This window comes from Astyanax mexicanus, chromosome 12 (genome assembly GCF_023375975.1).
Source record: "Astyanax mexicanus isolate ESR-SI-001 chromosome 12, AstMex3_surface, whole genome shotgun sequence".
In the NCBI taxonomy this organism is placed as follows: Eukaryota; Metazoa; Chordata; class Actinopteri; order Characiformes; family Acestrorhamphidae; genus Astyanax; species Astyanax mexicanus.
The window spans coordinates 17,518,750-17,546,360 of record NC_064419.1 but is presented as its reverse complement, the minus strand read 5'-3'; the positions used below and the strand labels follow the sequence as shown (position 1 = coordinate 17,546,360).

The window sequence follows — 27,611 nt, the reverse complement described above, 5'->3', positions numbered from 1 at the left end:
ACCCCAAGACCCTGGACCAGAGTCTTGTCTCATCTGACCTCTCCAGCCCATCTCATGGTCATTTTCCATACAAGCGAGGAAAACAACAAGTAGAATGACACAAGGAGAAACAAAACTCTGTGAGGTCTAGTACAGATTTTATTTTTGATCAATATTATAATTTATTTAAATATATTTTGTATATCAGTTACATTTATAAAGGGATAATCAGAGGACAAAATGATCCCTTCATCTTCAAAAACATTCCATTGTTATGCAACCAAATAAACCAGTTATGTGATGGTATTCTGTTTGTATAACTTTGCATTTCCAGAGCAGAAACGTGAAACAAAGATCGTTCTGGGTGACTGATCCACTTGACCTCATAAATAAATGACACTGTGAAAATTAGATAGACAGTAATATGTATCATAAAAATGATGATGATGAAAGGATGATGGATGCACTAGCCTATGCACATGAGAATAGAACTAGCGATACCTTCATTTATTTTAATGCATGAAAAAGAACTCAACTAAACTCTGTTCAGTTACAGTAATGATATAATGTCCTCTGATAGACCCCATTCGATAATGCAAAGCAGCACTTAAAAATAATAATTAAATAATATAAATAAAAAAACATAGTAATACAAAGATGTCATGCTGTTCCCTACCACTAAAGGACAGCTTTACCAGAGTCTCTGGATATTCTGCAGTGGGTGTCAGTCTGTCTGTAGATTTAGGACCAGCTTCCTTCAACTAAATACATACGAAACCAGTTTCAGCCCAGTAGCGTAGGCTACATTTACACAGGCAGGGAAACGTGAGGGTCTGTTAGTCGGAAACCCCTTAAGCTTTTCGACTTTTTTTTCAGAGTAACGGAAATCAAACGGAAACAGATTGCTTCATTTATGAACATTCATATATTACCCGAGAAAAGAAAGAACTGTACCTGAATACCTGCCGTCTAACCAGCAGGAGGGAACCGCAGGCAGCTTCAGTTTCTGAATAGCAGTGCTCCCTCTACTTTCTCCCAGATTAAATTATGATTCCCTGTTTAAAACTCGTCTAAAATAAAGAAGAGGCCCTTGTTCTGTGTGATAAATATTCACTCCTGTGCTGTTTGTTTCTAGGGGTTTGTACTAGATAATGTAACGTTAACATCGTCTTTGGGTGAGATTAATATAGAACAGTTACTTTAGAAAAGTCAAACGTCCATTAAGTATCCATTCTTAAACTTTTTTACCTTAACTGTTTTGGATTAAAGAATAATTATGCTACAGTTCTTCTAAAAATTCAGCTCAGGACTTGGAATCTAGAACATTTGTTCAGGTTCAGGTAGTGAGCAGTCGTTACCTGAAAAGGTTTTCACCCTTTTAATACACAAGATGCTGGAATGTTATGAAATAATGTATAATCCCATTATGCTTCCAACATCATAATTCTATAAACTGCTCAATACTAAAATAATAATATATTTACATTTACATATATAATGCCACTTAGCAGTAACGGAATTACCTGAAGTCTAGTTCTTTTTAGTTCAGTATGAGTAGTAAGAAAGATTTAATCTCAGAAGTTTACTCTGGATTTAATAGATCTATAGTTGGATATTTATAGCACAGTGGTCAACATATCATTGCTGTCAGAGCAAACCCTTGTTTAATCTTTAATCTAATGTACCTACAGCTCTGGACAAATTTAAGAGACCACATCAGTTTCTGAATCAGTTTATCATGTTTGAGTAAAATGAACATTGTTGTTTTATCCTGTAGACTACAGACAAACAAACATATTGTCATTTAGAGCATTTAAGAGTTCAGAAATCAATATTTGGTGGAATTACCCTGGTTTTTAATATTTTCCTCCACCAGTCTTGCACAGTGATTTTGCCAGTCCTGGTGCAAAAATTCAAGCAGTTCAGCTTGGTTTGATGGCTTGTGGTCATTTAACTTCCTCTTGATTGTATTCCAGAGGTTTACAATTTGGTAAAATCAAAGAAACTTTTTTTTTCTAGTGTTCGTCAGCCAATAGGAAAATGTGTGGGGCTTCAGTACATATACGAATCACTGCTTATAGCTTAAAGGCAACGCTGCACAATCCAGTTAATAACATTCAGCAGGACAGGTTTGATTAAAACCTTCATGTGTTTTTGTTATTGTGACAGTACAACAGAACTTATTAACATTCGGTTTAAGCTAATGAATTTATCAGTTTATTTCATAAACGTTCCAGGTTAAAAAAAAAATAATAATATTAAAGATTTTGTTCCAACAGCAATGATATTTCTCTGTTTTAACTAAATATTTCTGTTAGAAGTTCTGAGGGTCAGAAAAATACAATCTCATCCTGATCTAAGAAACTAAAGACTAAAAAAAGTTAGAATATTCTGCAAGATGGACCTGGGAGAGACTGGGATCCACTGCCCCCTACTGATATAAAACTATCTATATCACGGTATCTAACACACATACAGTGTGTTCCTCTCTTACAAACCTGTTACATTAAATTTGCCTTAGAACTGATTTAGGTATTTTCCAAAATATCAGATTGCTGTGATTTTCCATGGCTTGCCGTGACAGTCCCCTTGTTTTGTTTTTGATTCTAAGCGTATTAAAATGATTCTGTGAAGAGCTGCGCACATTCCGGCCTTCTACGTCCCCTCATCACTTGTATCTGGTCCAAACCCATTTTTCACTGAACACAACAATGTCAGTGTCATGAGAAGGTGATAAGTTAGTGGACATAAACATCCTATCATAAAGTGCCTACAAGCAACACAACATCACACACATTCAAGGTAAAAAAAAGTGCAAACATTTGTTTTGTTTTTTTGATTTATAAAAACAATGAATCCAAAATTAAAATGCATACAAACATACTTCATGCATTTTGTTCTTTACACCTCTTCAACTCAAAACTTTCAAGTTAAAATTCTGATACATCAAAAAATTAGTTTTGTTTTTTGTTTCGTTTTGTCTCGCTATGTTTTTCTTTTTTTTACAGAAAGTACAGAAAATAAAAGTGTTGTTTTCAGAATATTTGTAATGTACATATTGCATGTCCCTATAAAAAAAAATCTAAAGATAGTCAGGAGGCAAGAGGAAGATGGAGAATATTAGAATATTAATTCAATGTAGCTTCTAAGTTACTTCCTTAAGATTCTAAAATGACATCGAAGTGAAACCTCAATTCAGTTGGTTTAAATACATTGACCTATTCATGCTTGCATTCTTGCATTCCATTTCCCCACAGGTTTTCAGCACTCTGAATTTGTAGTTGAGGAGAAATCAACACTCTATAGGTATTGATAAATCCTCACCGGTCAGAATTTTACCCTAATTATATTTCTTTAAAAAATGTGTACAAGTTCTAAATCTTTGTATTTTTCCGTGGCGTTTTCCCGGGCCCCGTTCTTTGTAGTGTTTCTTTTTATAAGTCAAGATTTTGTGTAATCAACATCATTTAAGTAACCAATTTTAAAAAGTCTATGTTTGATTTGTCAAAGGCAAGATAAGATCATTCTCATATTCTGTCACTCTTTAAACTCTTTTTTTAGTAGTTTAGAAGTGTACAAATGCTTAGAAATCTTATTAATCCTGTTTTTAGTGATAATTGTCCATTTGTTTGTGTTAGAAAAATCCCAAGAAAAATAAATTGGTGTGGTGATTTGGAAAAACTGTTAACATTTCAGTGAGCAGGGCTTCATGAATAGTGATATTATCTTAATTTTTTTTCTAAAATCTCAGACATTAAATAGTTCACATAGGATATTAGTAAATAATACGTATGTACCTTTCAAATAGAAAATATGAAATGGGCCCCTGGTACTGCTCATACATTTAATCAAAGTTTTAAAAAATGTTTAGCTAATCCAGATGTTCATGTAATGTATATACATCCAATCCCAATACAGGGATTTAAGGTTTCTGGCTAATAATGCTTATATGTTTATTTATAATTGCTTATAAATACCAAACATATATTATTCCCTTTCACACACACTGTTCTAAACATATTCCAATCTGTTTATTATGGAAAACTGTTTTTTTAATAGAATGCAACACAGTTGATTGCTATTTGTTTAATGAAGACGTTCAGCAGTCTTAGTCTATTGAAAATATTACATCTTGAGAATGTTTTAGTGGCTTAAGTGTTCCATAAGGTTCAAATCCTAGGTTCTGAGGAACAAAACTAAGATTTCTTGCGTGTCTCAGATTTACCACTAACATTTTTCAAATGTTTAAAATATATTATTCAGTTTTTTTTTTTAAAAAGGTCCAGCTGTAGATTCAGTCTGAGGCTGAGGGTGTTGTTCTGATGTCACCACACGAACAGAATTGATGAGCCCCGTTAAGAATAATTTTTGGGACTCCTCAGCTCTATTTGTGGCGAAATGCAGATATAAGCCCAAAGTAAGTGTTTATAGATATATTAGAATAGAAAGTACTGAGGTCCTGAGCTTTTTTTTTTTAAAGCAGGTCAGAAACAGAATAAAGAATAAAACCTTAAACTTGCTTTGAGAAACCAAACCGCCAGATTTGTATGTAGTTATTATGGGAGGCTTTTACAAAGAATGGGGCCCTGGTCTTTGGAATTCCATTTACATATTAACCAAGTACTGAAGGTGTGTTGTTCTTAAAGTGGCTAATAGTTTGATATTACATCACCAGTTTGTGTTACAGGCCCAAAGGTAGGGTATTTCATTGTGTGTGTGTGTCTGTGGTGTATCAGGTGTTCAGTGACACTACATAGGAATGAGTGTGCTGGCATCCTGTATGTGTTTTGGTGAAGATATTTACAGTATGTACAAATGCACAGAGCTGTATAGGGGCATCTGTGTGTGTGTGTGTGTGTGTTTGTGTATGTGTGTGTGTTAGTTCTGAGGACCCTGACCCCAGCCTCCAGCACTCGGGGGACGACTCGGTTCTCCGCTCCCTGATTGGTCGAGCTCGGCGCTGTCACAATCTGAATCCTCACACAATGCACGCGTCTGGTGGACACAGAAATGAAAAGGTTAGAAAGGTTTATGAGCAATATCATTCAATACCATTTTACTCCATAAAATTACAGAAATAAAAATACTGCATTTTAGAGACAAACAGAAACAAAATTGCCTCAAAACATGTAACTATAGCAAACTGTCAAAACCATACCAATCAAGCCCTTTACCCAGCCCCGCTGTGTCTATGGGCCTCATTGCTGCCTATGTACAATTTATCTTAAATCTGTTTTTTAAAACAAGTCCTAACAGTTCTGCCACATTTTGGAAAAAGTGATTTCATAATGGTTAAAAAGGGAACACTAAGTGTAAATTGTGTGTATATTATAGGTTACATGTAAAGTAATAGGATAACCACGACTAAGACAGCTGGTCTTTGGAAGCTTTCAGTGTCCTGTTTGCACCAACATTTTTAACTTTGGAAAAAAAAAATACAGGAATTAGTGGTGTCTACCATTTTGTTTTTGGAAAAATATTGCCAAGTTTGGGAAAAAGTTTGATTTATGGCTCTCAACCTATAAGGAATATTTCCTGTAAGCTGTTTTTTCTCAATCTTGTTCATGTGAAACTGGGTGAGACGCTTTATATGTTTTGTTTTTTTAATATATGCATTGCTAAGGATTTTTTTTTTTTTTTTTTTTTTTGGGAACACTTGGGAATTTTGTTCAGTATGTTTGGAACTTGGACTCATGCTCTGCTGTCTCGGGTTCTGGTAGGAGAAATTATGCATATACATAGTATGTAGTGTTGTCCATTTGTGTCTATATAACAACTGAATTTATTCACTAGCAGTGTTACTGTGGAATTTAATTCCTAACTGTTACAGAGTACAGCCAAGTCACACTTCACCCTTCAGCAGTACGTCTCAGTAACCTGCAAGTTTGGTAATGAAGCAGTGTTCATTCGTATAGATTGTATTTTGTATTGTATTGATTTATTTATTTTAATGATGTGTCGGTTCTGGAAAGGAAAAGAGACGAGTGACACTTAAAAACAAGAGGTAGGGATACAAATAAAAAATGGGTCTGGACCCAAGTCCATGTCAGATTTATGATGTTTTTAAACTGTAGAACTGTTCATAACTCTTCTATTATAAAAATGAATCCTATTGCCCTTGTGAATTTAACAATTAACACTGATTATACAAGACTCTGGATTAAACATGTCTTATTAAATTCAAACTTCTCATTTGCAAATATGTTTGAGAGGCTGCTGTCAGGATCAGCGTTGTTTTTTAGAACAACAGTTTTAAAACAAAGTTTTGAAATGAAATGAAATAACATTTCAGGAAGGTTCTGAAAATGTGACAAAATGATGGTTTGCATCACAATGCTGTTAGGACGTTTTTTCACATAACATTCCCAGCTAGATAAAAATGAACATTACGGAAACGTTAAAAGTAACATTCCCAAAACCAAAAATGTAAACACTGACACAAGTGATGTTGCAGGGACGTTGCCAGAAAGCTTAAACACATTAAATAAAAAATAAATAAAAACATCCAGAAAACTTGACAGATTGATAGTTAATTACTAGAATGTTAATTACTGCTCAGAAATCGTTCTACTAACCAAAAATGGTTCGCTGGGAGATTGCAATTTTCAATCCACTTAATTCTTCCAAAAGAAACTAGCTTTGCATATTATTGAAATGCTCACTGCTAATCTTTTAAGTCCTTTCCATCTCCTTCTTCTGGTGTTTAATGGTAATTATATATTGAGTGAATGAAATTTAAGTGAATGGAAAAGCATCCAGATATCACAAGCAGTCTTTGGCACCATTTTGATTGTTGATTTGATTGTTAGTAACAGATATAAAATGATCATCACATGCAATTACATCAGCTGCCTTACAGATGTTCTTTCTTTAAAATTCCCATTCAAAACTGTTGTAAAATAAAAACCTATATTAAATGTTAAAAGAACAAAATGTGGCTTTGAACTTATTAATAATAAACAAACTAGGTGTGAAGTGAAAATTTGACCACTGACTCATCAACCAGTCACAAAGCTGTATCGGTCTCTAAACTCCATTAGGGAGTCTCATCATCCTGAATCTAGAAGAAATCCTCATTAGATTACCTCTAAGATGTTTTGCTCCAGGTCAAAGTTTGCTCTTTCCTGCTCCAGGGCCGCAGCCTCTTTCTCAGACAGGGCGGGGTCAGTGATGTCGGCAGGGATTTCAGAACCCTGTGAGATGAGGTCATCACTGCGATCATCTAGCCGTTCATCCGTATTAGTGCTGACCACGTCTGGTGTCCCGCTGTGCGAGTGGTCAGTGGTGTGTCCCTCTTCTCCGTCTGAGACCGACAGGTTCTCTGAGCTAAAGGTAGACACCGACTGGCACTTGGTTATACTGGTCGGCCGTCTGTAGATATGCAGAAAAAGTCAATAACCAGTGAAATCATTCAAATTTATTACATTAGCCTGCTCAATTAAGACACGAGGTGCTTTCTGATGAGAATCCGCTGCTTGTTTTTTATGCTGTGCTCTGTATAACAGTTAGAGCAGTAATAAACCTGCCCTTAATAATATAAATATAATATAAAACAAACGACCCAAATTTACTGTGAATAAAGCTTTGAAAAATACTTCAAATAAATATTAGCACTGCCTTAAATCTGTTCTCTATAAGTTTTCTCTTATAAAGGATAACACTCTAGACATTTTCATCCCGAAGCACACTTGGCACTTTTTTGAAAACTTTGCAAAAATTCGACAGTGTATATTTAACCCTCCTGTTATGTTACGGGGTCAAATTAACCTGTTTTAAACTAAGTTAAAAAAATTGTTACATTTATTTATTTTTAGTTTGAAACTTCTTCTGCTTGCCTTAATTAGTGTAATCAACATAAAATATGAAAATGTTTCATCTCACATATTTGCAAAAACCCTCTGCAAAAACAAAAACTAAAACAAAATGTGAAACTATTGTGTTTTTTATGTTGATCTTTCAAAAGTAATAAAGTTGTAAAACATAAAAAAAAAAAGTTTAAACGTTTTTGAATGAAATAAAAAGCAGGTAAAAAGAGGTTTCCCCTCTAAACAGCCCATAATAACACAACTACTGCACTCCCCACCCGGCCCTTAAACAGCCTAAACAATAGTTTAGTCTCTTAAAATCTGGTTAAATATAGGGGAGCAAGAAATGCGAATCCCTGTATACTGCCAGAGTTGCCAGGTTTGTGGTTTTCCCGCTAAATTGGGCTTGTTTGAAAATCCAGTCGTGGGTGAAAATTCAGGGGTGGCAGGGTGTGTTTTTTTTTGGGCTACTTTTAAAAATTACAGCAGCCGCCAATTACAAGAGAGAGAGAGAAAAATCACCATGTAACCAGAGTTCAGGAGGGGCAAAACAGAAAAAAGTAAGTAAAAGTCAGTTTTTTTGCTAATTATGTCACTATTAAACATTCTTGACTGGAATATAAACTGTTATAAAATAACTAATAAATCACTATTGTTACAGTATTATTTATGACTAAGTTAAATAGCAACACTGATATTAAATCCCTTATAAACAAAATATTAAGTCTTACATAGTTGTTTTGCCATTTTCTTGAAACGTGTGACAGACATATATTTTGGGCTAGTTTAAGCTTCTTAAGGGCAGGTTTTACACTGACTTTGGGCTGGATATTTTTGTTGGACATGGCAACCCTGCATATTGCTGCTTCAACAGTTGTCAACAGCTATATAACACTGCACTTCAGACTTCATTGCTCCTAACAACCTGACTGGCAAAATATATACATGAGCATTGGCAATTTTTAGAAAAAATGAAAAGGATTGTAACTGCACCTTATAGAGTGAAAAATATGGTAACCTCTCCTCTATTCATTTATTCATTCAATTCTGTGTATAGAGAGGTATTCTCACTCACCGCCTCCTCGGTAATTCCACTTCACTATCCACTTCTCCTTCTTCTTCCTCTGAAGACACCCCACGGCGCTGAGAAACACATTAAACACGTATGAATGCTTCAATCAAAAAGTGTTTATTGCATCAATTAATTATTCACAATTTGCTGTGATTATTTGTGGTTAATCACATTTTCTTCTTAATACAAACTGTAAAATAAAAACCACTGGTAAGATCATCACAATAAGATTTTATTTTTTTTTATTTGTTTAAATGTTTTTTTTTTTTACTTTTAACTTTCACATATCTTCCTTTTTGAACTATTTTCAGGTACCAGCTGAATTTCACATCAACATATGTAACATTAAAATGCATGTGAAAAAGGAAGAAGTAAAGATTGTTAAACCCTAATTAATTTAATTTAATCTATATTTTAACATAAATAGTAAATAAAGAGTCACGGTGCTGCATTTATAAACAAAGGCAGGAATCGCGTGCGTAACCATGTTAATATTTCTAGATTAATCACTATGCATTAATGCATAGCTTTTTTCCAGATGAATTGCGTGCGTTAACACGTTATGTTTCCAGATTAATCAAGTGTGTTGCGTAATGAATGTTTCCAAATTAATCAGGTGTTAATGAGTTAATGTTTCCAGATTAATTACCTGCATTAACACATTTTTCCAGATTAATTGAATGCTTTAATTAGTGAATGTTTCCAGATTAATCGGGTGTTAATGTTTCCAGATTATTCAAGTGCATTAACACATTGTTTCCAGATTAATTGTGTGTTAATGTGTCAATATTCTCACATTAATCAGGTGGATTAACAAATTAATGTTTTCAGATTAATTCCATGTTAATATGTTAATGTTTCCAGGTAAATCGCTTGCGTTAATGAGTTAATGTTTTCAGATTAAGTGCGTATGTTAGTGTGTTAATGGTTCAATATAAATCACGTTAATGCATTAACGTTTCCAGATTTGTGATGTAAATATTTCCAGATTAATCGTGTGTTAATGAGTTAATGTTTTCAGTTTAATTGTGTACAAAAATTCCAGAATATTCGTGTGTTAATGCATTAACGCTTTCAGATTAATTGCGTGTTAATGCGTTAATGTTTACTACGTTAATGATTAATCATGTTAACACATACAATATGAACAATATAAGGAAACAAAATAAATTGTGTAAAAATTTGAGATATTAATTGGGATTTACTAAACAGTTTCCAAAAATCTGTGATTAAATCTATTTGTCAGAAGTCTAGAGGTTCACACTCCTGGTGAAAGTGTGTGTGTGTGTGTGTGTGTGTACCTGTTTACGGGTGATAGCTGCTCTATATAGTATAGCTGATGGGGTAAGGTGACTTCCGCTGGCTCCTCTCGGTAACCTCACCGCTCCTGCACCTTCCTCTCTCTCCTCGCCCCGCCCCACTGCCACGCCCCTCCCGCAGGGCGAATCAGGGCTGCTGGAGAAAGGGAGTGACGCTGCGTCCTCACTAGCAGTGTCACTTCGAGGCGGAGTCTCGTCCACACCCGCCCCGGCTTCAGTCGTGCCCCTGGCTCCTCCTCCGAGACCTTCGCTCAGACTACCAGTTCCTCCACTGGCTCCACCCTCTGCCCCGTGGGTGGAGCAGAGCAGATCCGGACTGGAAGAGGACAGTTTTAATGGGGGCGTGTCCAGCTGGCCTCCTCTAGAAGTGGCTACGGCTCCTTGGTCAGTAGTGGGAGTCCCACTGGGAGCTGTGGTGGTGGAGGTGGGAGTCTCCCGCTCTCGGCTGGAGGCACCAGTGGGGTGTTTGGGTCCTGAGAGGTCACCGCTGCTGCCCCGGCCGCCCCTGCGGTGGCGAGTTTTAACCCTGCGGGCGCGGCTCGGTGAGGTGGAGCTCCGGTTAGGGCAGGACGGGACCGTCACCTGCAGCACCCCAGGGTCCATTTTAGGGAGAATGACCTCAGACCTCAGGAGGTCAGGCCTGGTTATAGGGAGAAGGAAGGGAATCGATTTTTCCACAAATTAGAGAACAGTGCTGTATAGAACCCCTCAGACTGAAAATGGTTTCAAATTGTTCTTTTGGCTGTATAAATCTGTGGCTTGCACCTTCATGGCACCAGGTAAGTACAATCCAAGATCATAATAAGTACTGCATAGAAAAAGTAATAGGTAATAAACTAGAGCTGATTTTATTTGATTAATTAATTTTTGACCTGGCGCTATAGTTCTGGTCACTGTAAAATTACAGAGCCGAATAAAATGCTTTATAATTAAAGATCACAGTAACATACAGTAATCATACACATATCATATCAAACAGCAGAACTTACCATAAATACCCAGCACAGTAATATAATTCTGATATCAAACATCAGCCATTAATTCATCTCAAACTGTTAGCACCCAAGCTAACACCGTCCAATCCTTAATGCTGAGATTGGTTGTTAGCTAGAATTAAACATCTAGCTTCATTCCAGTGATCCAGTTCGATAATTAAAGACTCAAATGAATTATAACCATAATCCACATATCATATCACTGTGCTATAAGGCGCACTATCAATGAATGTCTATTTTCATACATTAGACACACTGGATTATAAGGCACATTATGCGACACTAGTAAGGAACAGGGGTGAACAGGAGCTTGTAAGGAATTCAGCTTTCTCACAGATGGATGGTGAGCACAGTGCTAGCTGAGGTAAGCAGCAGGCTACAGTCTGATAATACTTACCACTGAACAGCAAAAGAGCTAGTGCTTAGCGCGGTTAGTGGCTAATGTTAATGCTGCTTCAGCAGTGCTAGCCGGGGCTTAGCAGCAGGCAACAGGCTGATAATACTTACCTCTAAACTGCGAAAGAGCTAACGCTGAGGTTAACAGCTAATGCTAATACTGCTCCAGCCTCTGTGCTCCTGTATAAAGCTGTACTTCAGTGGAGTGGCTTTGCTGCTCATTACAACCTGACAGGTAAAATTCATACATAAGGCGCACCGGATTATAAGACGCACTAACAATTTTTGGGAAAATTAAAGGATTTTTCGAAAAAAAAAAAAAAAAGTAAATTATTTTTTACATTCTTGTTTTGCTTTTTTTTACACTGCCATAATGTTGTGTGATTTGGGTTTGTACATTGAGATTGCATCTTAAATTGAACTGTGAATGCTGAGGGTAGAAAACTGTTACTGTGATTGGTCAGTTCACCCAGTTGAACAAGCTGCTATGGCAGAAATCACATCCACATTTACTGCAGGACATTATACCATGTCCTAAGATTTCTCATACATATCTCCTGAGCATGAACTGTAATGCCTCCCTCATAATATCTCTACTAGGATCAACAACAGATCAGATCTGTACCAACAACCCTCAAAATCCACAGTGGTACTGACGGCACTCACCTCTTGCCATGAGAAGGCAGTTTCTGGGGTACATTCCTCTTCTTAATAAGTTTGTCCACTGTGTTTGAGGGATGGTGTTTAAACAGCCCGGGATATTTCTTGTCCAGACACTGTTCCCTCCTACAAACAAGCAGAGTCATCAATTTTCAATTTAGCAATTTATTTATATTTATTTATTTATTTATTTTGCTCAGTCATAACATATTACGCGTCCAAAATATAAAACCAGAAAGACAAAAACCTGTACATGTACAGTACTTGATAAATATGTGTGTGTGTGTGCACGTGTGTGTGTGTGTGTGTGTGTGTGTGTGTTACCTCAGAAGTTCTTTCTCCTTCAGCTCTAGCTGTAGCATGACAGCATTCAGCTCCATGTACAGGTTGTTGGCTCTCTCCAGCTTCCTCTCGTAGTGTTCTCTGATATCCAAGGCATGTCTGTTTGAAGCAAATAATAATAATACATCATCTTTATAAATATTTATATCAATAACCTTTGTGATACATGTTTATGCCCTTATCTGTTCAATCATGTTACAGAGGCAACTGAATGTGGCATTAGAAGTATTGCCAACTCAGTATATTTGATCATAGCTATGTTTGTTTGAAGGTTTCTGAAATACAATATTTTGGCACATAATTGGGTTTAGAATTACTGGTTCTTTGAAAATCCTTTTATTTGGGCAGTATACTTTTATTTTGTCATCAAAAACATTTAATTTTACTATTTCCAAACCTCTACTTAAAGAATTCCAATATAATTTCTAGTTAGTATATTTTTTTAAAGCAAAAACTGCATAGGTGCCTTTGTAGTACAGTCACAATACAGTAGACTGATGCTTGTATTTAATATACAGTCCTTAATAATCTCCTTTATTAATATATATATATACACATTGTAATAGATAGAATAATAAAATATGATCAGAACAAGGCCATTAGTTCTTTTTCTGATCGAATCCACCAAAAACGAAGATTGAATATACAGCTTTAAATTTCACGTGTCTCAGGAGAATTTAATGGTTTTAAACAACATGCTAACACCTCTATCGATGAGTAGAAGCTTGTATTTATCAATTTGCATATTTATAAAAAAAACACTAACTGCTGTTGTTAATTTATTAGCTTTTTATGAGCTTTTTCTAACAGAACGTTTGTGTGCGTGACACTGACAGTATAGAACGCTCGACTGTGGATTTTGGGACTGTTTTTGAAGTGCTGGATTTTCTTTGCTTGCTGCTGTTGCTATGGTTCTGACCTGAGCTCTTCACGACGACGGTTAATGAGCTCCTCGTCCAGTCGGTGCAGACATGTTCCCTCAGACTTGATCTTCTCAAAGTGCTGTTTCACCTCCTCGCGCCACTCGGCCTACGACAGCCGCACAAACAAACAAAACACAAAACTGACACAACCGCACACTTGCTACACACTGTGTCCAGCTCACCCATCACAACTAACAAAACTGAAATACACCTATATTTTTTACACTTAAGAACTAATCCACTGAAGTATGAGTGTGTGTATGTGTTTGTGTTTGTGTGTGTGTGTGTGTGATACCTGGGACTTAAAGTAGGTCTCCTGTGGGGTGGATAGTACATCTGCTGATGCTATGTCCAGATGCAGCAGAATCTGTCTGAAAGATGGCCTATTTCTTGGCTTGCAGTTCCTGCACACACATCACCAGCACGTAATATTCTAAGGTTATTTTTAGTTGTTGTTTTTTATATATCCAGAGCTATCAAGTGGGATCTAGTTGAGTTTGTTGAGTAATGTCAATGATTTATGGATAGGTGTGTAAAAACATGAACAAATAATAGATTTCTATTGTCTAGGAATGAAAAAAGTTTTCATGTAGGCTATGGACAGAAGGTAAAAACCCATTAAATCATTCTCACACTGTGTAGGTAGGTGTAACCTTAAACCTAATCAGATCTGGTTGTCTAGACTAAAAGTGTAATAGGATACTGCTACTGTATGTTCCAGTTTCTGTTTAAAACAGCACTATATGAGCATTAGTGCTTCTTGCTGTTGGGTTCCCCCTACAGTCAGGATATGTAATAATAATAAAGTAGTACTACCATATTTTACACAAACATGACTCAGGTTAGTCCTGTTTTCTTCACTAAGTTACAAAGTACAAACTAGCAACAATAGAGACACTATTCCTTTTACAAGTGTTGGTTGGCATGGCCAAAAATGTATATCACAGTATTTCTTTTTTTATTTCAAGAGTTTCATGGTATATCACTTTATTTTTATTAGTATTAATATTAAAAAATAAAAATGGGCTTTTTTATAGGGTTGTTAGTTACTGTACTGTTCAAAGTATATATAATATAAAACACTAAGTTTTTTTTTGAGGTTTACTTTGTCCCACAAAATTACACAATATTTAAAAAAAAGTATTTTTAAAAGCTCTATTTTAAAAGTAAGACACAAGTTTAGCAATTTACAATGTGTTGTTATTGAAGACATTAGAGGCATTACAGTATTAAAACCAGCCACAATCCCCTTCTTTCACCAGTTAACATTAATAAAATTATCTAGCGAGCTGTTTCTGCTTATTTGGTGGTGCTGTTCTGCATGGCGCTCCGCAGCGCCTCTAGCGGTGTGGCGGTATGTGAAAAATGCATACCGATTATTATTTTCCCTCCAGTATACCGGATGAACTTATATATCATCCAGCACTACAAGTCAGAGATGCATCAACATAATTTTAAAGCTGTTATTTTGAGGAACAAAATGCATATATATTGTTTCTTTAGACAAGACAAGCTTAGTTCTAGAATAAATATGAAGAGCTCATTAAAAAAAACAGATACAGTAAGTGTTATACATACTTTTATCTGTTTTTTTTTTTATTTTTCATATTTTAATCTCCATTCACTGTATATTTCAGGAAACCCTACCCTACGGGCATTCTGTCAGACAGGCATTAAGCCTACTCTCGAACTATACAGCATTTTTAATGGACTTTTTGCACTAAGCCTAGTCTGTAGCTAGGCTTAATCCCTGTCTAAGAAACTGCCCCTCTTTGCAGTAAATGTTAAACTGAAAGTTTTTTTTTTATAGTTTTGTGAATAATAGCAGATTACATTGAACATATAGGTGTATTAAGTCAGATTTATCAGAATTATCAACGTCTTCTTGAGCTGAAACAGTAATTCTTAAATCTGGTCCAGATCTAATCAACTGTGCAGGGGGTGAGGGTGGTGCCAGCACCAGCACTAAGAAACACTGAGCTAAATCTGAGGCAAGAGGACTCAATGGGTAAAATTAAAGTTACACAGACAATTTTACAGAGATGAACTGGTATTGGGAAATATTATTTGGGATTTGGGATCCACTTTATAACAAGTTCAATTAATTTTAGAAATACAAAATTCAAAAGGTATCAATTGCACTTTCAGAATTTCAGAAGGCAAAGTATAGGTAATTATCCAATAATTTGCCTTTTATTTCGCTTTCACAGTGCATCCATGCTTACCAGCATTGTTTGAGGAGGATCTTGAAGCCATCAGGGCAGCTTTCAGGAAGAGGTAGCTGCAGGCTATTGTTGCCCACCCCCCAGATAATAGCAGAGGAGTCCACATCTTTATATGGGATTTCACCTGTGAGCATCTCCCAAAGAACCACACCAAACGACCTACAGTGAGAGAGAAATAGGAGAAGCACTTACAGGGATTTAGAACAACAACAAAAGTGAGCAGGATAAGGAGCTATATTCCTGCAGCAGTTCTCCAGTATTTAAAAAAAAACACATAAACTCACATGGATTTATTGGCATAAAACATTGTGTGAATCTGTAAGGGCTTAGATCCTGGTTGACCCTCTCTGCCTGGCCACTGGACTGTGGATGTAGAGGTCAGCTCATCCTTTAGCTCCCCAGAAAAGCCCTAATGAAAAGCAGCTAATAGTGCCACTAAGTTCCACCCACTTTGTACTTGCTGAGGTACAGCACTTTCCCCCTGACATACACACATGAGAAGGGAACTCATCTCTGAAATTATACTTGATATATCACAAGAAAATTCTCTACTTCAAAACATCTGTGTTAATACCAGAATATTACCAGGTTTAGCCTATTCATTTGATTAGTGCCACCATGTGGAGTATTGAAGCAGTACCTTTAGTAAATTTAGTAAAGTGGGGAGGGGGGTCTTATTAAGTTTGGAACTTCTATATTTATGATGTAAGGTTGCAGAGTCTCTCTTTCTCTCTCTCTCTCTCTCATTTATGCAATGTTTCTTTTATTCAGTCAGAATTCATACCAGATATCCACTTTCTCTGACACAGGTTCGTTCCGTATGACCTCCGGGGCCATCCACGCAACAGTGCCAGCGAAGGACATTTTTGTGCTCTTTTCCCGCAACTCCTTCGACGTTCCAAAATCTGAGATCTTGACCAGGTCATCATGGGTGATCAGCATACTGAGAGCAGAAAAGGCACATCAAATCAGAAGTCGGGGTGAATGTTACAAAACACACATTTCTTACAAGCAAGTTTTTTTTGTCTGTGTAGCAAATCGTTTACATTTTTGAATACTGAAAATATCCCATCTCAAACTTGTCAATAAAAATGGAACTGTGGAATTTATATGTATAACCCTAAATCAGAAAGATAAATAAAAAAATAACATAGCGAATACAGTATTTCTAATATTTACTTTGATTGCAGACAGTATGGACCCAAGATTTCATGTTCTATCTTTTCAACTTAATTTAATTTGTTAATAAACATTCATTCCTGAATTTCAGACCCAAAACACATTCCAAAGTGACACTGATAACAAACATTGCAATAGAAAACAAATTCTACAAACTCACATGATTGGGTATAAAAAGAGCATTTTATAGCATTTTTGAAAAAAAAATGCTTATTAATATAATTACTTTATATTATATATTAAATTTAGAATTCTAAAAATATTGTGATTGTACTCAAGTTTTCTGTAGAGGATGTGTTTAGTTAAATTCTAATATAAAGTCTTATACAAAAGTTAATGGACATTACTGGACAAATGACACAATAAATAGTAAATAAAAAACAGGTCATGTTAGTCCTTAATTTTTAAGCAGGTCCACATAATACTTTAATTACTGAGGTTTTAGAAAACATTTGTTAAATGAGAAATATTCTTAGGAACTACTTAGTGACAGCTTTGGGGACCAAAATCTATCGTGCTATAATATTTTGCACAAACAAGCCTAAAAGCACTAAATCAACCAAAGCAGATTATTATTATTTTAGTTTTTACTCGAAAGCTTTCAGTACTGTATCTGTACTTACAATAATTATTTTCAAACTTCAGACATAATGTTTTCTGAACTAACTGATGATATTTGTGGTAAATGGAAAACTGTATATTATTATTATTAACTGTATATTGATATTTTGATAAATTTTATATGTCTGGACTAAGTGTTAATTACTGTGAAGAACTCACTTGGGTGATTTGAGGTCTCGGTGAATGATCTTATGCAGGTGTAGGTAGTTCATGCCGCCTGCAATACCCATGGCCCAGTCGACCAGCAGCGACGGTGTGATTTTCCTCCCTGCCCGCAGAACCTCGTACAGCTGCCCCTGGGCACAGTACTCCATGATGATGCAGTAACATGGAGCTTGTGTGCAAACACCCCTAAACACACACACACACACACACACACACACACACACACACACACACACACACACACACAGACTTTAGAGACCTGTTCTTAATTTTATCCACAGCCTAACAGTCTGGCAAGAATACGAGGGAGAAATTAGAATAGCAAGAGCAAAACGTGTTTGTTATACAATTCAATTCACAATGAAATCTTGGTTTAAGATAAAAAAACGGATGAAAGAGATCAGAATTAAAGCATTAACATCTCATTATCACTGGTTTGTTTTCACACACACAATAACATTTTACAACTCCAAGGAATCGATTTTCCAATTCTAGATCATTAAAAAGAAGTAACCTGAAAACAGGTGGGGCCAAAAGAAGTTTTGGTGGGAAAAGAACAAAGTATGACAGGAGAAACTGTCAGGAAAATGAAAAAATAAAAGCAAATAGGGTTTCTCTAAATAAACAGCAAGAATGTATATCTTCCTATTTATTGTGGAGGTTTGTTTTCTTTTTGTTGGTTGATTTGTTTGTGTGTTTCTTTTGTGGAAAGAAGGCAGTTTCTCAGTACAGAGTACACAAGTTTGGTACATTTCGGCTCACAAGTGTAAACTCCCAAGGACAGGAGGACACTGGACTTTTATTCTGTATTTGGAACAGTTGCGTATTGATGACATCACCCTCTCAGGGGAGCGGAAAGTGTTGTTCTGAAAACCTACAGACAGGAACGCAGGTTGAGAAATCTGCGTTTTTCTCTGTACTGTATTCTGTATTGTATTCTAGTAGATTTGGGAAACGTCATGAGTCGCAGCTGAAGTACTTTTCCATTTAGAAGTTGCAGTTAGCTTCAAATACCAGGATGTGCTCTTTCTTTGCCCACATTATCAAGGATGCATGGAAGGTGACTTATGTGAACTTCTTACAGTCCCATAACCCACAATGCACCTTGCAGCAGTATAGGCGTGATGGCGGAGGAGAAAGTACATGCCTGTAAGCTATACGTTTTTAACCCTTGTGTGGTGTTCATATTTTTGTTACTCGTTTACTTTGTTACTTGTATTTAATACAGCAAAATTAAGCAATTTTACATTAAAATGCTTTACACATGCTTTCTTCACCTAAATTGCAAGCAATATAAACAGCTTACATGATTAATATTTGCCCTTTACCTTTCTTATGTTACATTTCTTTTAAAAAGTGCTACTCTTTTTTTTATAATTTTTTTAATAAAATGTAAAAGAAAATGAATTAAACTCAAGATATGAGAAGAAAATTTGTTTAGCTTCAAATTTACAAATGAAGCAATATTGATTAGCCCTTGTCCAAACATACTGTGTGTAATATAAATGTGTGTGTGTGGGGGGGGGGGGGGGGGGGGGGATGGTGTACAGTGTGTGTTTATCGAAAATGTGTTTTGATATATGTTTTTCACAAAAAATGAGCCAATGCCAATAAGTTTGAGTTAGAAAAAAAACTTTTGGATCATTTGATGAAAAATGAAAACGGGTCCCACAGACCCGAACACCACACAAGGGTTAAAAACAGTACTGCTGTGTGATTAAATAAAGTTTAAATTTATTTTAGGCAAGAACTCTGTGGTTTAAACTTTAGATATGTGGTTTATTTGTTTAAAAAAAGCGACTATGTAAAATGTGATCCTACATTTTCGGAACAACGCTTTCTGCTCCCCTGAGAGGATGAAGTCATCAAGTACACAGCTACAGTTACAAAATAAAAGTCCTGCGTCCTCCCATCCTCGGGAGCATGCACTCAGGAGCCGCACTTATCAAGTCCATTCTGGCCAAGTACAGGAGTCCAACCTGGTGTACTCCAGATTGAGAAATGGCCTCTTTCTCTTTTTTTATAAGTTTATTTCAAATTTCAAATACTCAAGGCCTCCACCTGGTGGCCTGTCCTGAAAACTCTGATGTACTAACAGTCTGTTCTAGAACAGCTACAGATGATGACTGAAAAATTATGAAACAAATATGTAAAGAATAACTAAAGAATACAGTGACATCACTAAAAACCTCCATAGGAGAGTTTCAGAGGTGCCACTAACCACTGTTTGAAGAAAACACTGACAGCAGAAATATAAAGGCCATACCACACGATGCAAACCTCCCAACAACAGCAAAAAACAAAATGATTTGCAACATTACACTCAGAGATGAGCTGCAGAAGTCCTTAAATAAAGTGTTAATAAACTGATAGTAACTGCAGGACAGCTTGCTAATGTCAGTCGTTTGCTAGATTATGCACTTTATGACAGCAAGAGAGATTCATCTATTGGCCTTACATACACTGTAGAAACATTCATTTTATGTGGTTCCTTCTTGAAATTAAGCAAGATCAATTTGAGGGGAAAAGATCAAATTCACATGTGAAACATGAGGACATGTTTTGGCCAAAGTTGCTTCGTTCAGAATAATTACGTTGCAAAATAACTGTCAGATATCCTTTATTCCATACTCCAATTAAGATCAAAATGCATGATTTCCCTAAATTATGTTCAGTATGTCTTGTTTCATTAGTCACGGGTATGATTTTTTTTTACTAAAAGACAAAGGAAATATTTACCCACCTGCCTGCCTGCCTGCAGGTTACAACTAATAAAATCATTTTTAACTGGAATTTTAATACCATGGTCATTTGTTTACTATGCCATTCCACTTACCAATTGCCTAGTGCTTTCCTTTTCTCTTTAATTATTAGCAGATTTTATTCTATGTAATATTTTTGGCATACTAAATGGAAGACCTTTTTATTTTAAAACTGTCCGTTTCACTTAACTGTTTTATTCTGTTTGTCACTTTGTCAGTACAATTTTCAGAAAGAACTGTTCATAGTGAAAGGTGAACAGTGCATCTTGGCTTAAGACCTACAAGAAAACAGTTGTTGTGTCTAAAGAAATATCTGAATAATCTTATTGAGCCTCATTGAGCTCAATAACTTAATAACCTGCAAATTATTGACCAAAAATCAATGATTTGTAAATCACAAAAGGCCTGTATGTGTTTACTCACTTGAAGGTGATGATGTTGGGGTGCTTGAGCTTGCGCAGGTGCTTGATCTCGGTTTCCTTTATGTCTCTCACTTTCTTCACGGCCACCTCTTCTCCGTGGAACTTGCCGAGGAACACCGCTCCCTGAGCCCCGCTGCCCACCCACTGCAACTCTGAGATCTCCTCAAATGGCACCTCCCAGCATTCTACAGGATATTTGATGCTCATTCATTCATTTCCTCAAAACAGCAACAGTCCTATTGTCCTGACCCATATTAATCCTATACCTAAAGATTAACAAGGTTTTTAATGGGAATAGCCTCCCCCAAAAGATTTAAGCTGCCTGGAGACTATAATCCTTTAAAACCTAGAGGGCCCATATGTGGGCTCACCATTAAAGAACCCACTCCACACAGCTACATAGCTTACACCTTCATTTAACAGTAGTTACTGAACCATTTCATGCAAGCAAGTTCTGAAGAATTTAATGGCACTCACAGAATACTTTTTTTTTACATTGATTTCTGAAACAGAATTCCCATTTTACATGGTTAAACGCTAAGTAAATTAAGCAATACCCATCAACTACAAATAACGATTCTTGATAGGTTCTTTTCTTGGATGAAAGGTACCAGGACAAAACTTACACTACCCACTTCACTTCTCATTTAAAGGGTTTTCTAACCACACGTAATGAACATCAGTCAGTAACAGATGCTGTAAATACTGAATATCTCCAACAACTCTAAGCCATTTTTTAATGATTGATTTATTCAACCTAAAAATGACAAACTATTTTAGAAGACGCTCACACATGCCAGAGATTATTCTCAGAACTATCTCTCTAGGCTACTCAAATATGTCTTAAAGTGTAAATACACTCTACTACATTTTTTACATTAATAGCTGAAATATGTTGTTCTGTAATATACAATATATCATCCCTGTTTCAAAAGCTTAAAATGAGATGTAAATATTAAAACAAATAACACTGTTTTAGTAAACATCTTTTCATTAATAAGATCTGGCTTGAGGTCTTTTATTATGAAGCCTACAATGAAGCCTGCAAAAGCCCCAATGGCTTACTGGTGATGTTAACTGTGTTTCGAGTTGAATTATTATTATTATTATTATATAAATTATATATTAGTTATTTAAGTATTTTGGAACATGTGTTCACTATTCACTATTGGCCCATATTCTATAGCAATAAATGAATAATAAATTTTTTTATTATTGTTTTTAGGAAGCCATGGTCTTTGGCGTAACCCCTGAAACTCGACTTTTACATCGTTATGTTTTGTACAGTGTGTATTACTCACCTTCATGGCTCTGTTTGTTTTCTGTGGAGTAGGCTTTGCCTATCATAGTCCACACTGGCTTTAAACAACCAAATAATCCCTCCAGGAAGCCTCCACCTCCGGCCTGCAGTCTAAAGCTGTCTGATTGGCTGCGTACAGCCCCTCCTTCTGCTCCGCCCTCCTGCAGCTTTAGCACACTATTGGAGAACTGGGCGGGCTCATCACTAGGGGTGGGGCTGTTGCCCTGCGTGTGGGTGCAGTTCCCATCCACAACAGGGTCGATGGACAGTACATTGCGGAGAACGCACTGTGTGGGGGTGAGCTCGGTGTCGGGGGTGCAGGCGTTGACGTCAGAGTCCGGCCGGCGGTAGGGGGTCTCAGATATCGGGGTGTTGAACCCTGAAAGGGAGGGGGAGGGGGCACACTGCTCATGGACGCAAGCCATGGGCAGCCACACTCATCTAAACCCCCTCGAGATCAGCGGTCCTTAACCTTCACAGACAGGCTGAAATCCTGATGTTTCCCGGAACACCTGGAACAAGAAGTGAGACAGTCTGTGAAGTGAGGAAACAGCTTATATATAACATTTCCCACCCCAGTGATGTATATTACAAATGCAGAGATTAGCAGGGATGGATGGCTGTATGTTTGTATGTATGATGTATGATGTATGTTTACCTTAATAATTTTTGACTTATTACAGCTGATTATATTACTTATATTACTTAACTCATTTCTGCTTGATTATTGATGTGTCTATCAGCATAGCATTATCTTTACATTCCAGTTCAAGGGGGAGGGAAATACTAGCAAAACAGAGTAAAAGGTAAAGTATCTATATTTATTTGAAGCACCATGAACTGGATTATGCTTTTTGCACTGGTAAAATGTTGCTCTTTTTTAGGGGGGGGGTCAATGGCAAATTTGACCAAGACCAAAGTTTTTCTTAAAATAATGACATTCTTCTTAGAAATTAAATCACAGATGCTAACCTGAGGGTGCTCTATGACACTATAGTCATTTTTTACATGTATTCTTCTGCTATATGATATATTTAACTGAAATTGCTGACTAGAACAACCAATGATTTATAAAGGAAAACCATCAAAATAAACAGAAATTCCCAAACTTTTTCATACCAAAGTATATGTGGGCTAGGTCAGGGGTGTCTGAAGTCTTGCCCTGTCCTACATTGTAAATGAATATATAAATGAACGCATAAGGAATCATGTAGTAACTGTGTAAAGTGTTAAACAAACCAAAACACTATGTAAAGCATTTAAGTGTTTTTTTATCTGGGGTGCTTAACTTGAGGTTTCTGAGGCTGGTAACCTATCCTGTGCAACAGAGAAAACTCTAACTGTTTTTTCCTGGGGTAGTCCTGATGAGAGCCTGTTTCATCTTAACTTTTATAATGGTCTTTGTGACTGCACTGGAGGATACTTTCAAAGTTCTTGAAAAAAATTCGAATTGACTGACCTTCATTTCTTAAAGTATTTTTTCTTTAATTACTTAAGTTGTTTCTGTCATAATATGGATTAGAACATTACTCTATTAGGGCTATTCACTGTATACCAACTTTACTTCTTCATAACTTTACGGATGCTCTCAAACACATTAAGAAGGAAAGAAATTCAAGTAATTAACTCTTGGTGAGTTCAGCACAGCTGTTAACTGAAAGCCATTGAAGGTGACTCTACCTCATAAAGCTGACTGAGAAAATCCAGCCAAGATGTTCAAGTCTGTCATCTAAGCAAGAGGTGCTACTTTGAACAATCTAAAATATAAAACATATTCTGGTTTGTTTAATACATTTTGGTAACTAAATAATTCAATATGTTTAATTTATAATTTTGATGGTATTAGTGATAATCTACAATGCAGAACTGTTTAGATATAATGAAAAATCGTTAACATGCCTTGACCCATATACGGGCTACAGGTGTAGGTGATACAAAACCCTTTTTCTCTGCAGTAAAATAACGTATTTACACTCTGGAAATTTGAGGGCTTTAAAAGCTCCTACAGGATATTTGGAGAAGCGGCCTGTTTTCTCTCTACTCCACTTAATAATTTCAGATCAGTAACAGGAATCAACCCAAATTCTGCATGCTTGAAAATAGACTTAAAATCTAGACAATCATAATGAAACAAAAGGTTTGAAGGACATAAACTGTTTGATTTGTATTCAGGATTTGTACTGATTTCAAAATGAAGTTCAGGACAGAGCCATTTTTATGATTTTATTAATGATATTTAAAGAGTTGCAGATTTACTTGACTTTCTATACTTTCTATTACAATTATAATTATGATTTTCAGTAACATTCCTAATAAAACATGAAAGCTTTTTTTTAAGTGCTTGAATAGAAATCCTCAAGATTTAGGGGTGTAACAGAAAATCCTGACCTGTTAAGGGGATGGTGTGTTCAAACTTTTGGCTGGTACTGTATGTATATATATATATATATATATATATATATATATATATATATATATATATATATATATATATATATATATATATATATATATATATATATTAAAAAAACAAGACTAGTCGACGTATTTTAATTTTGGTTAATTCTACCCCCCTTTGCACAACCCTGGCCTAGACTATAGCCTTCTGACGTCAGTCCCACAGTTGCACCCCTATCTGACAGTCTGATAAGCACACTTTATATAGCAAAAGGAGCAGTAATGCATATGGTGGAGATGACAATCAATGATGGACGGCTTTACCATGATGACATTTAGTCAGGAATCATGTTTATGTTTGTGTGTAGTGTGTGTTAGACCCGCTGGCTGTGTGTGGGAACAGAAATCTGCTTTTAGCTTTAAAACTCAGTAATGATGTGTAGGAGTGCAGGAGACACTAGTTTACATTATGCGCATCCTTCGCTCTTCCCTGCACTACTACGCTATTTGCGTACGGTGCCCCAAACAAACGGTGCTTACGTAGTGGCCGTGCGTACGTCATTTTCAGTTTCCGCACAATACGATTAAATTGCATAACTGTCCCGCGCGCTGTCCGTATAGACCCCCCCTCCCGCGCGCTCTGTACATCTGTAGCTTTACCTGCAGGTCCACCAATACTACACCAATCAAGGGTCATATTTCCAGCGTGTGTGAGTGTGTGCGTGCGTGTGCGTGCGCGTGAGTGTGTGTTTTCACGTTGAAATATGCCCCGCTGCGAGCTAACCTAGCTAACAACGACGCTGCACCATCTCTGGGCGCCTAATCCCGCGCGAGAAAACACAAACACAAGAATAAAAGCACTAAGTGTGTGTTTGTGTTTGTGTGTGAGAGCGCGCGCGTGTGTGTGTGTGTGTGTGTGTGAAGATGCCACTGAATGGAATGAAAACGGAAAGGAACATCATGAATCACGACAAGCATCGGTGGCCAGAGTAAAATCGTTCAGCCTCAGGTGTTCTGTCGATGTGTGCTAACCCGTCAAATCGTGCTACCGCAGTGTATGTCATAGAAAAGCTACCTAAATAAAACATCGTGCAGGATATGTGGACAAACCGAATCAGAAAACGCTTCCAGCTGAAGTACAGGCAGGATATCTGACTACCTGACTGTCCTTATTAAGCAGTAAATCAGGGTAAAGATAATCTTAGTGTGATATAATTTAATTATTTTCTACATGAAACGCCATGTACACTTTCGTTACACTAAAGCAAAAAATACTACTAAACTCAGATTATATATTTCGGTCGAGAAAAACACATTGGTATAAAATAACACATGTAAACATTTAAGAACACTGGTTTAGCGCATGCGCAGAGACGCTAAGTAGCACATATCGACGGGTAGCGCAAATTGACAGAACACCAGAGCAAAGTGCCGCAATGTCTGTGTGAGAGGATGGATGCACGCGTACCCACACACGCGCGCGCGCACTCGCTCGCCTCACACACACACAAACACTCACACACTCTTACACACACTCATACAGCCTCTCTCTGATCTTTTAATCAATCGCTTGCGGTGTTTTTTTCTCTGCAGCCGCGAGCTAATCAGACGCGGCAGCGCGAGCGCGGTTCCCCTGCTACCGGAGGACAGGCGGAATGAGCCCGTACCGTGTCTCCGCGGCGCGCGCTGTGTCGCGTTGTTCAGTGAGGGGTGGACCAGATTCTTCCCTCTGAGCTCCGGTTCCGCCCGCGCTGCTCCTGCTCTCTCTCCTCTCGGGTCCGGCTGAGTTCCTCCGATCCAGAATCAGAACCATCGGGCGAACGGCCTCGTCGAGCGGCGGTGGGGAGTCGGATCGCTGGAGGAGGAGGTGATGATGATGATGATGATGGAGGAGGAGGAGGGGGAGCTGTTCCCCGTGCGGTGCTGAACTGACGTCACGCGACAGTCACGCAGTAACTCCCACAAGGGGGCGCGAGAAACCGCTCGAGCTAAAATGGTGCTTAGTGACGGAGCTATAATTCACCCCACACCTCCACCTTACCCCGCAGCTCATCCAACACCCCCACCTCACACCACACCTCCACCTTACCTCACACCTGCACTTTAATTAACCTAACCCATCCAGCTTACCCCACACCATCTAACCCCACACCTCCACCTTACCTCACACCTCCACCTCACCTCACACCTGCACCTTAACATAAGCTGTCCACCTAATCCGGCACCACCTCACCCCACACCTGCACCTTATCTCACACCTGCTCATCTCCAGTTCAGTTCACTACATCCACCTTACTCCACACATCCAGTTCAGTTCACTCCACTCCTGCCCCTCACTCCACATCTCAAGTTCAGTTCACTCCACACCTGCACCCTACTCCACACATCCAGTTCAGTTCATTCCACACCTGCACCCTACTCCACACATCCAGGTCAGTTCACTCCACACCTGCACCTTACTCCACACATCCAGTTCAGTTCACTCCACACCTGCACTTCACTCCACACATCCAGTCCAGTTCACTACGCACCTGCACCTCAGTTTACACCTCCAGTTCAGTTCACTCCACACCTGCACCTCACTCCACACCTCCAGTTCAGTTCACTCCACACCTGCACCTCACTCCACACCTCCAGTTCAGTTCACTCCACACCTATGGCAAGCCAAATGGGTCAGAATTCGCCTGGGTCTGACGGCGCTTAAAGCGTGCGTAATACTTAAAAAACGCCGTCCAAAACGCCGTGCAGGGCTTACTTTTACGCCTTGGAACAAACGCGAGGCGCCGCCAGGCGTTTAAGAGCGTGCGGCGGCGGCAGGCGCTTACATAACGCCACCACGCGTTTTCATAACGCCTCCAGGCGTTCCATATGCAAAAACGGACAGAATATACATATCCCCTCCTTCTCCAAGCAGTTCAGCCCTCTGACTCTGTCAGGGAACTATATCTCCTGTTAAAATAAAAGCCCCCAAGTGCTTCAAATGTCTGCTGTGTTATTAGATGTGCTAGATTCATGTATTTCTGGCTAAACTGGGCTTTGCAAAATGTAG

At 37.5% G+C, this 27,611-nt stretch overlaps 1 protein-coding gene across 2 annotated transcripts; it reads right to left on the bottom strand.

Annotated features, from left to right (window-relative positions):
* Nucleotides 1–120: 120 nt before the first annotated feature.
* On the bottom strand, nt 121–26,468 carry map3k12 (mitogen-activated protein kinase kinase kinase 12). 2 transcript variants are annotated; one of them, XM_007247971.4, is made up of 14 exons: nt 26,230–26,468; nt 22,167–22,677; nt 20,867–21,050; nt 17,676–17,867; nt 16,501–16,659; nt 15,717–15,875; nt 13,787–13,895; nt 13,488–13,597; nt 12,551–12,667; nt 12,233–12,352; nt 10,158–10,815; nt 8,860–8,927; nt 7,065–7,350; nt 121–4,974 (listed from the first exon to the last, which is right to left on the bottom strand). In XM_007247971.4, the coding sequence occupies exons 2-14, from the start codon at nt 22,588–22,590 to the stop codon at nt 4,858–4,860; spliced, it is 2,703 nt and encodes a 900-aa protein (XP_007248033.2). In that variant the 5' UTR covers nt 22,591–22,677; nt 26,230–26,468; the 3' UTR covers nt 121–4,857. The 2 variants fall into 2 exon arrangements, with proteins under 2 accessions (XP_007248033.2, XP_015460999.2); XM_015605513.3 differs by having other exon boundaries at nt 7,065–7,305.
* Between the last annotated feature and the right edge of the window lie 1,143 nt (nt 26,469–27,611).

Coding starts and splice junctions, on each gene's coding strand:
- map3k12 (XM_007247971.4), bottom strand. CDS start 22,590: ATGGCTTGCGTCCATGAGCAGTGTGCCCCCTCCCCCTCCCTTTCAGGG. Junction 7,351..8,859: donor GTGGAATTACCGAGGAGGCG/GTGAGTGAGAAT, acceptor GCATATCTACAG/ACGGCCGACCAGTATAACCA. Junction 4,975..7,064: donor TGGAGCAAAACATCTTAGAG/GTAATCTAATGA, acceptor TGTGTCCACCAG/ACGCGTGCATTGTGTGAGGA.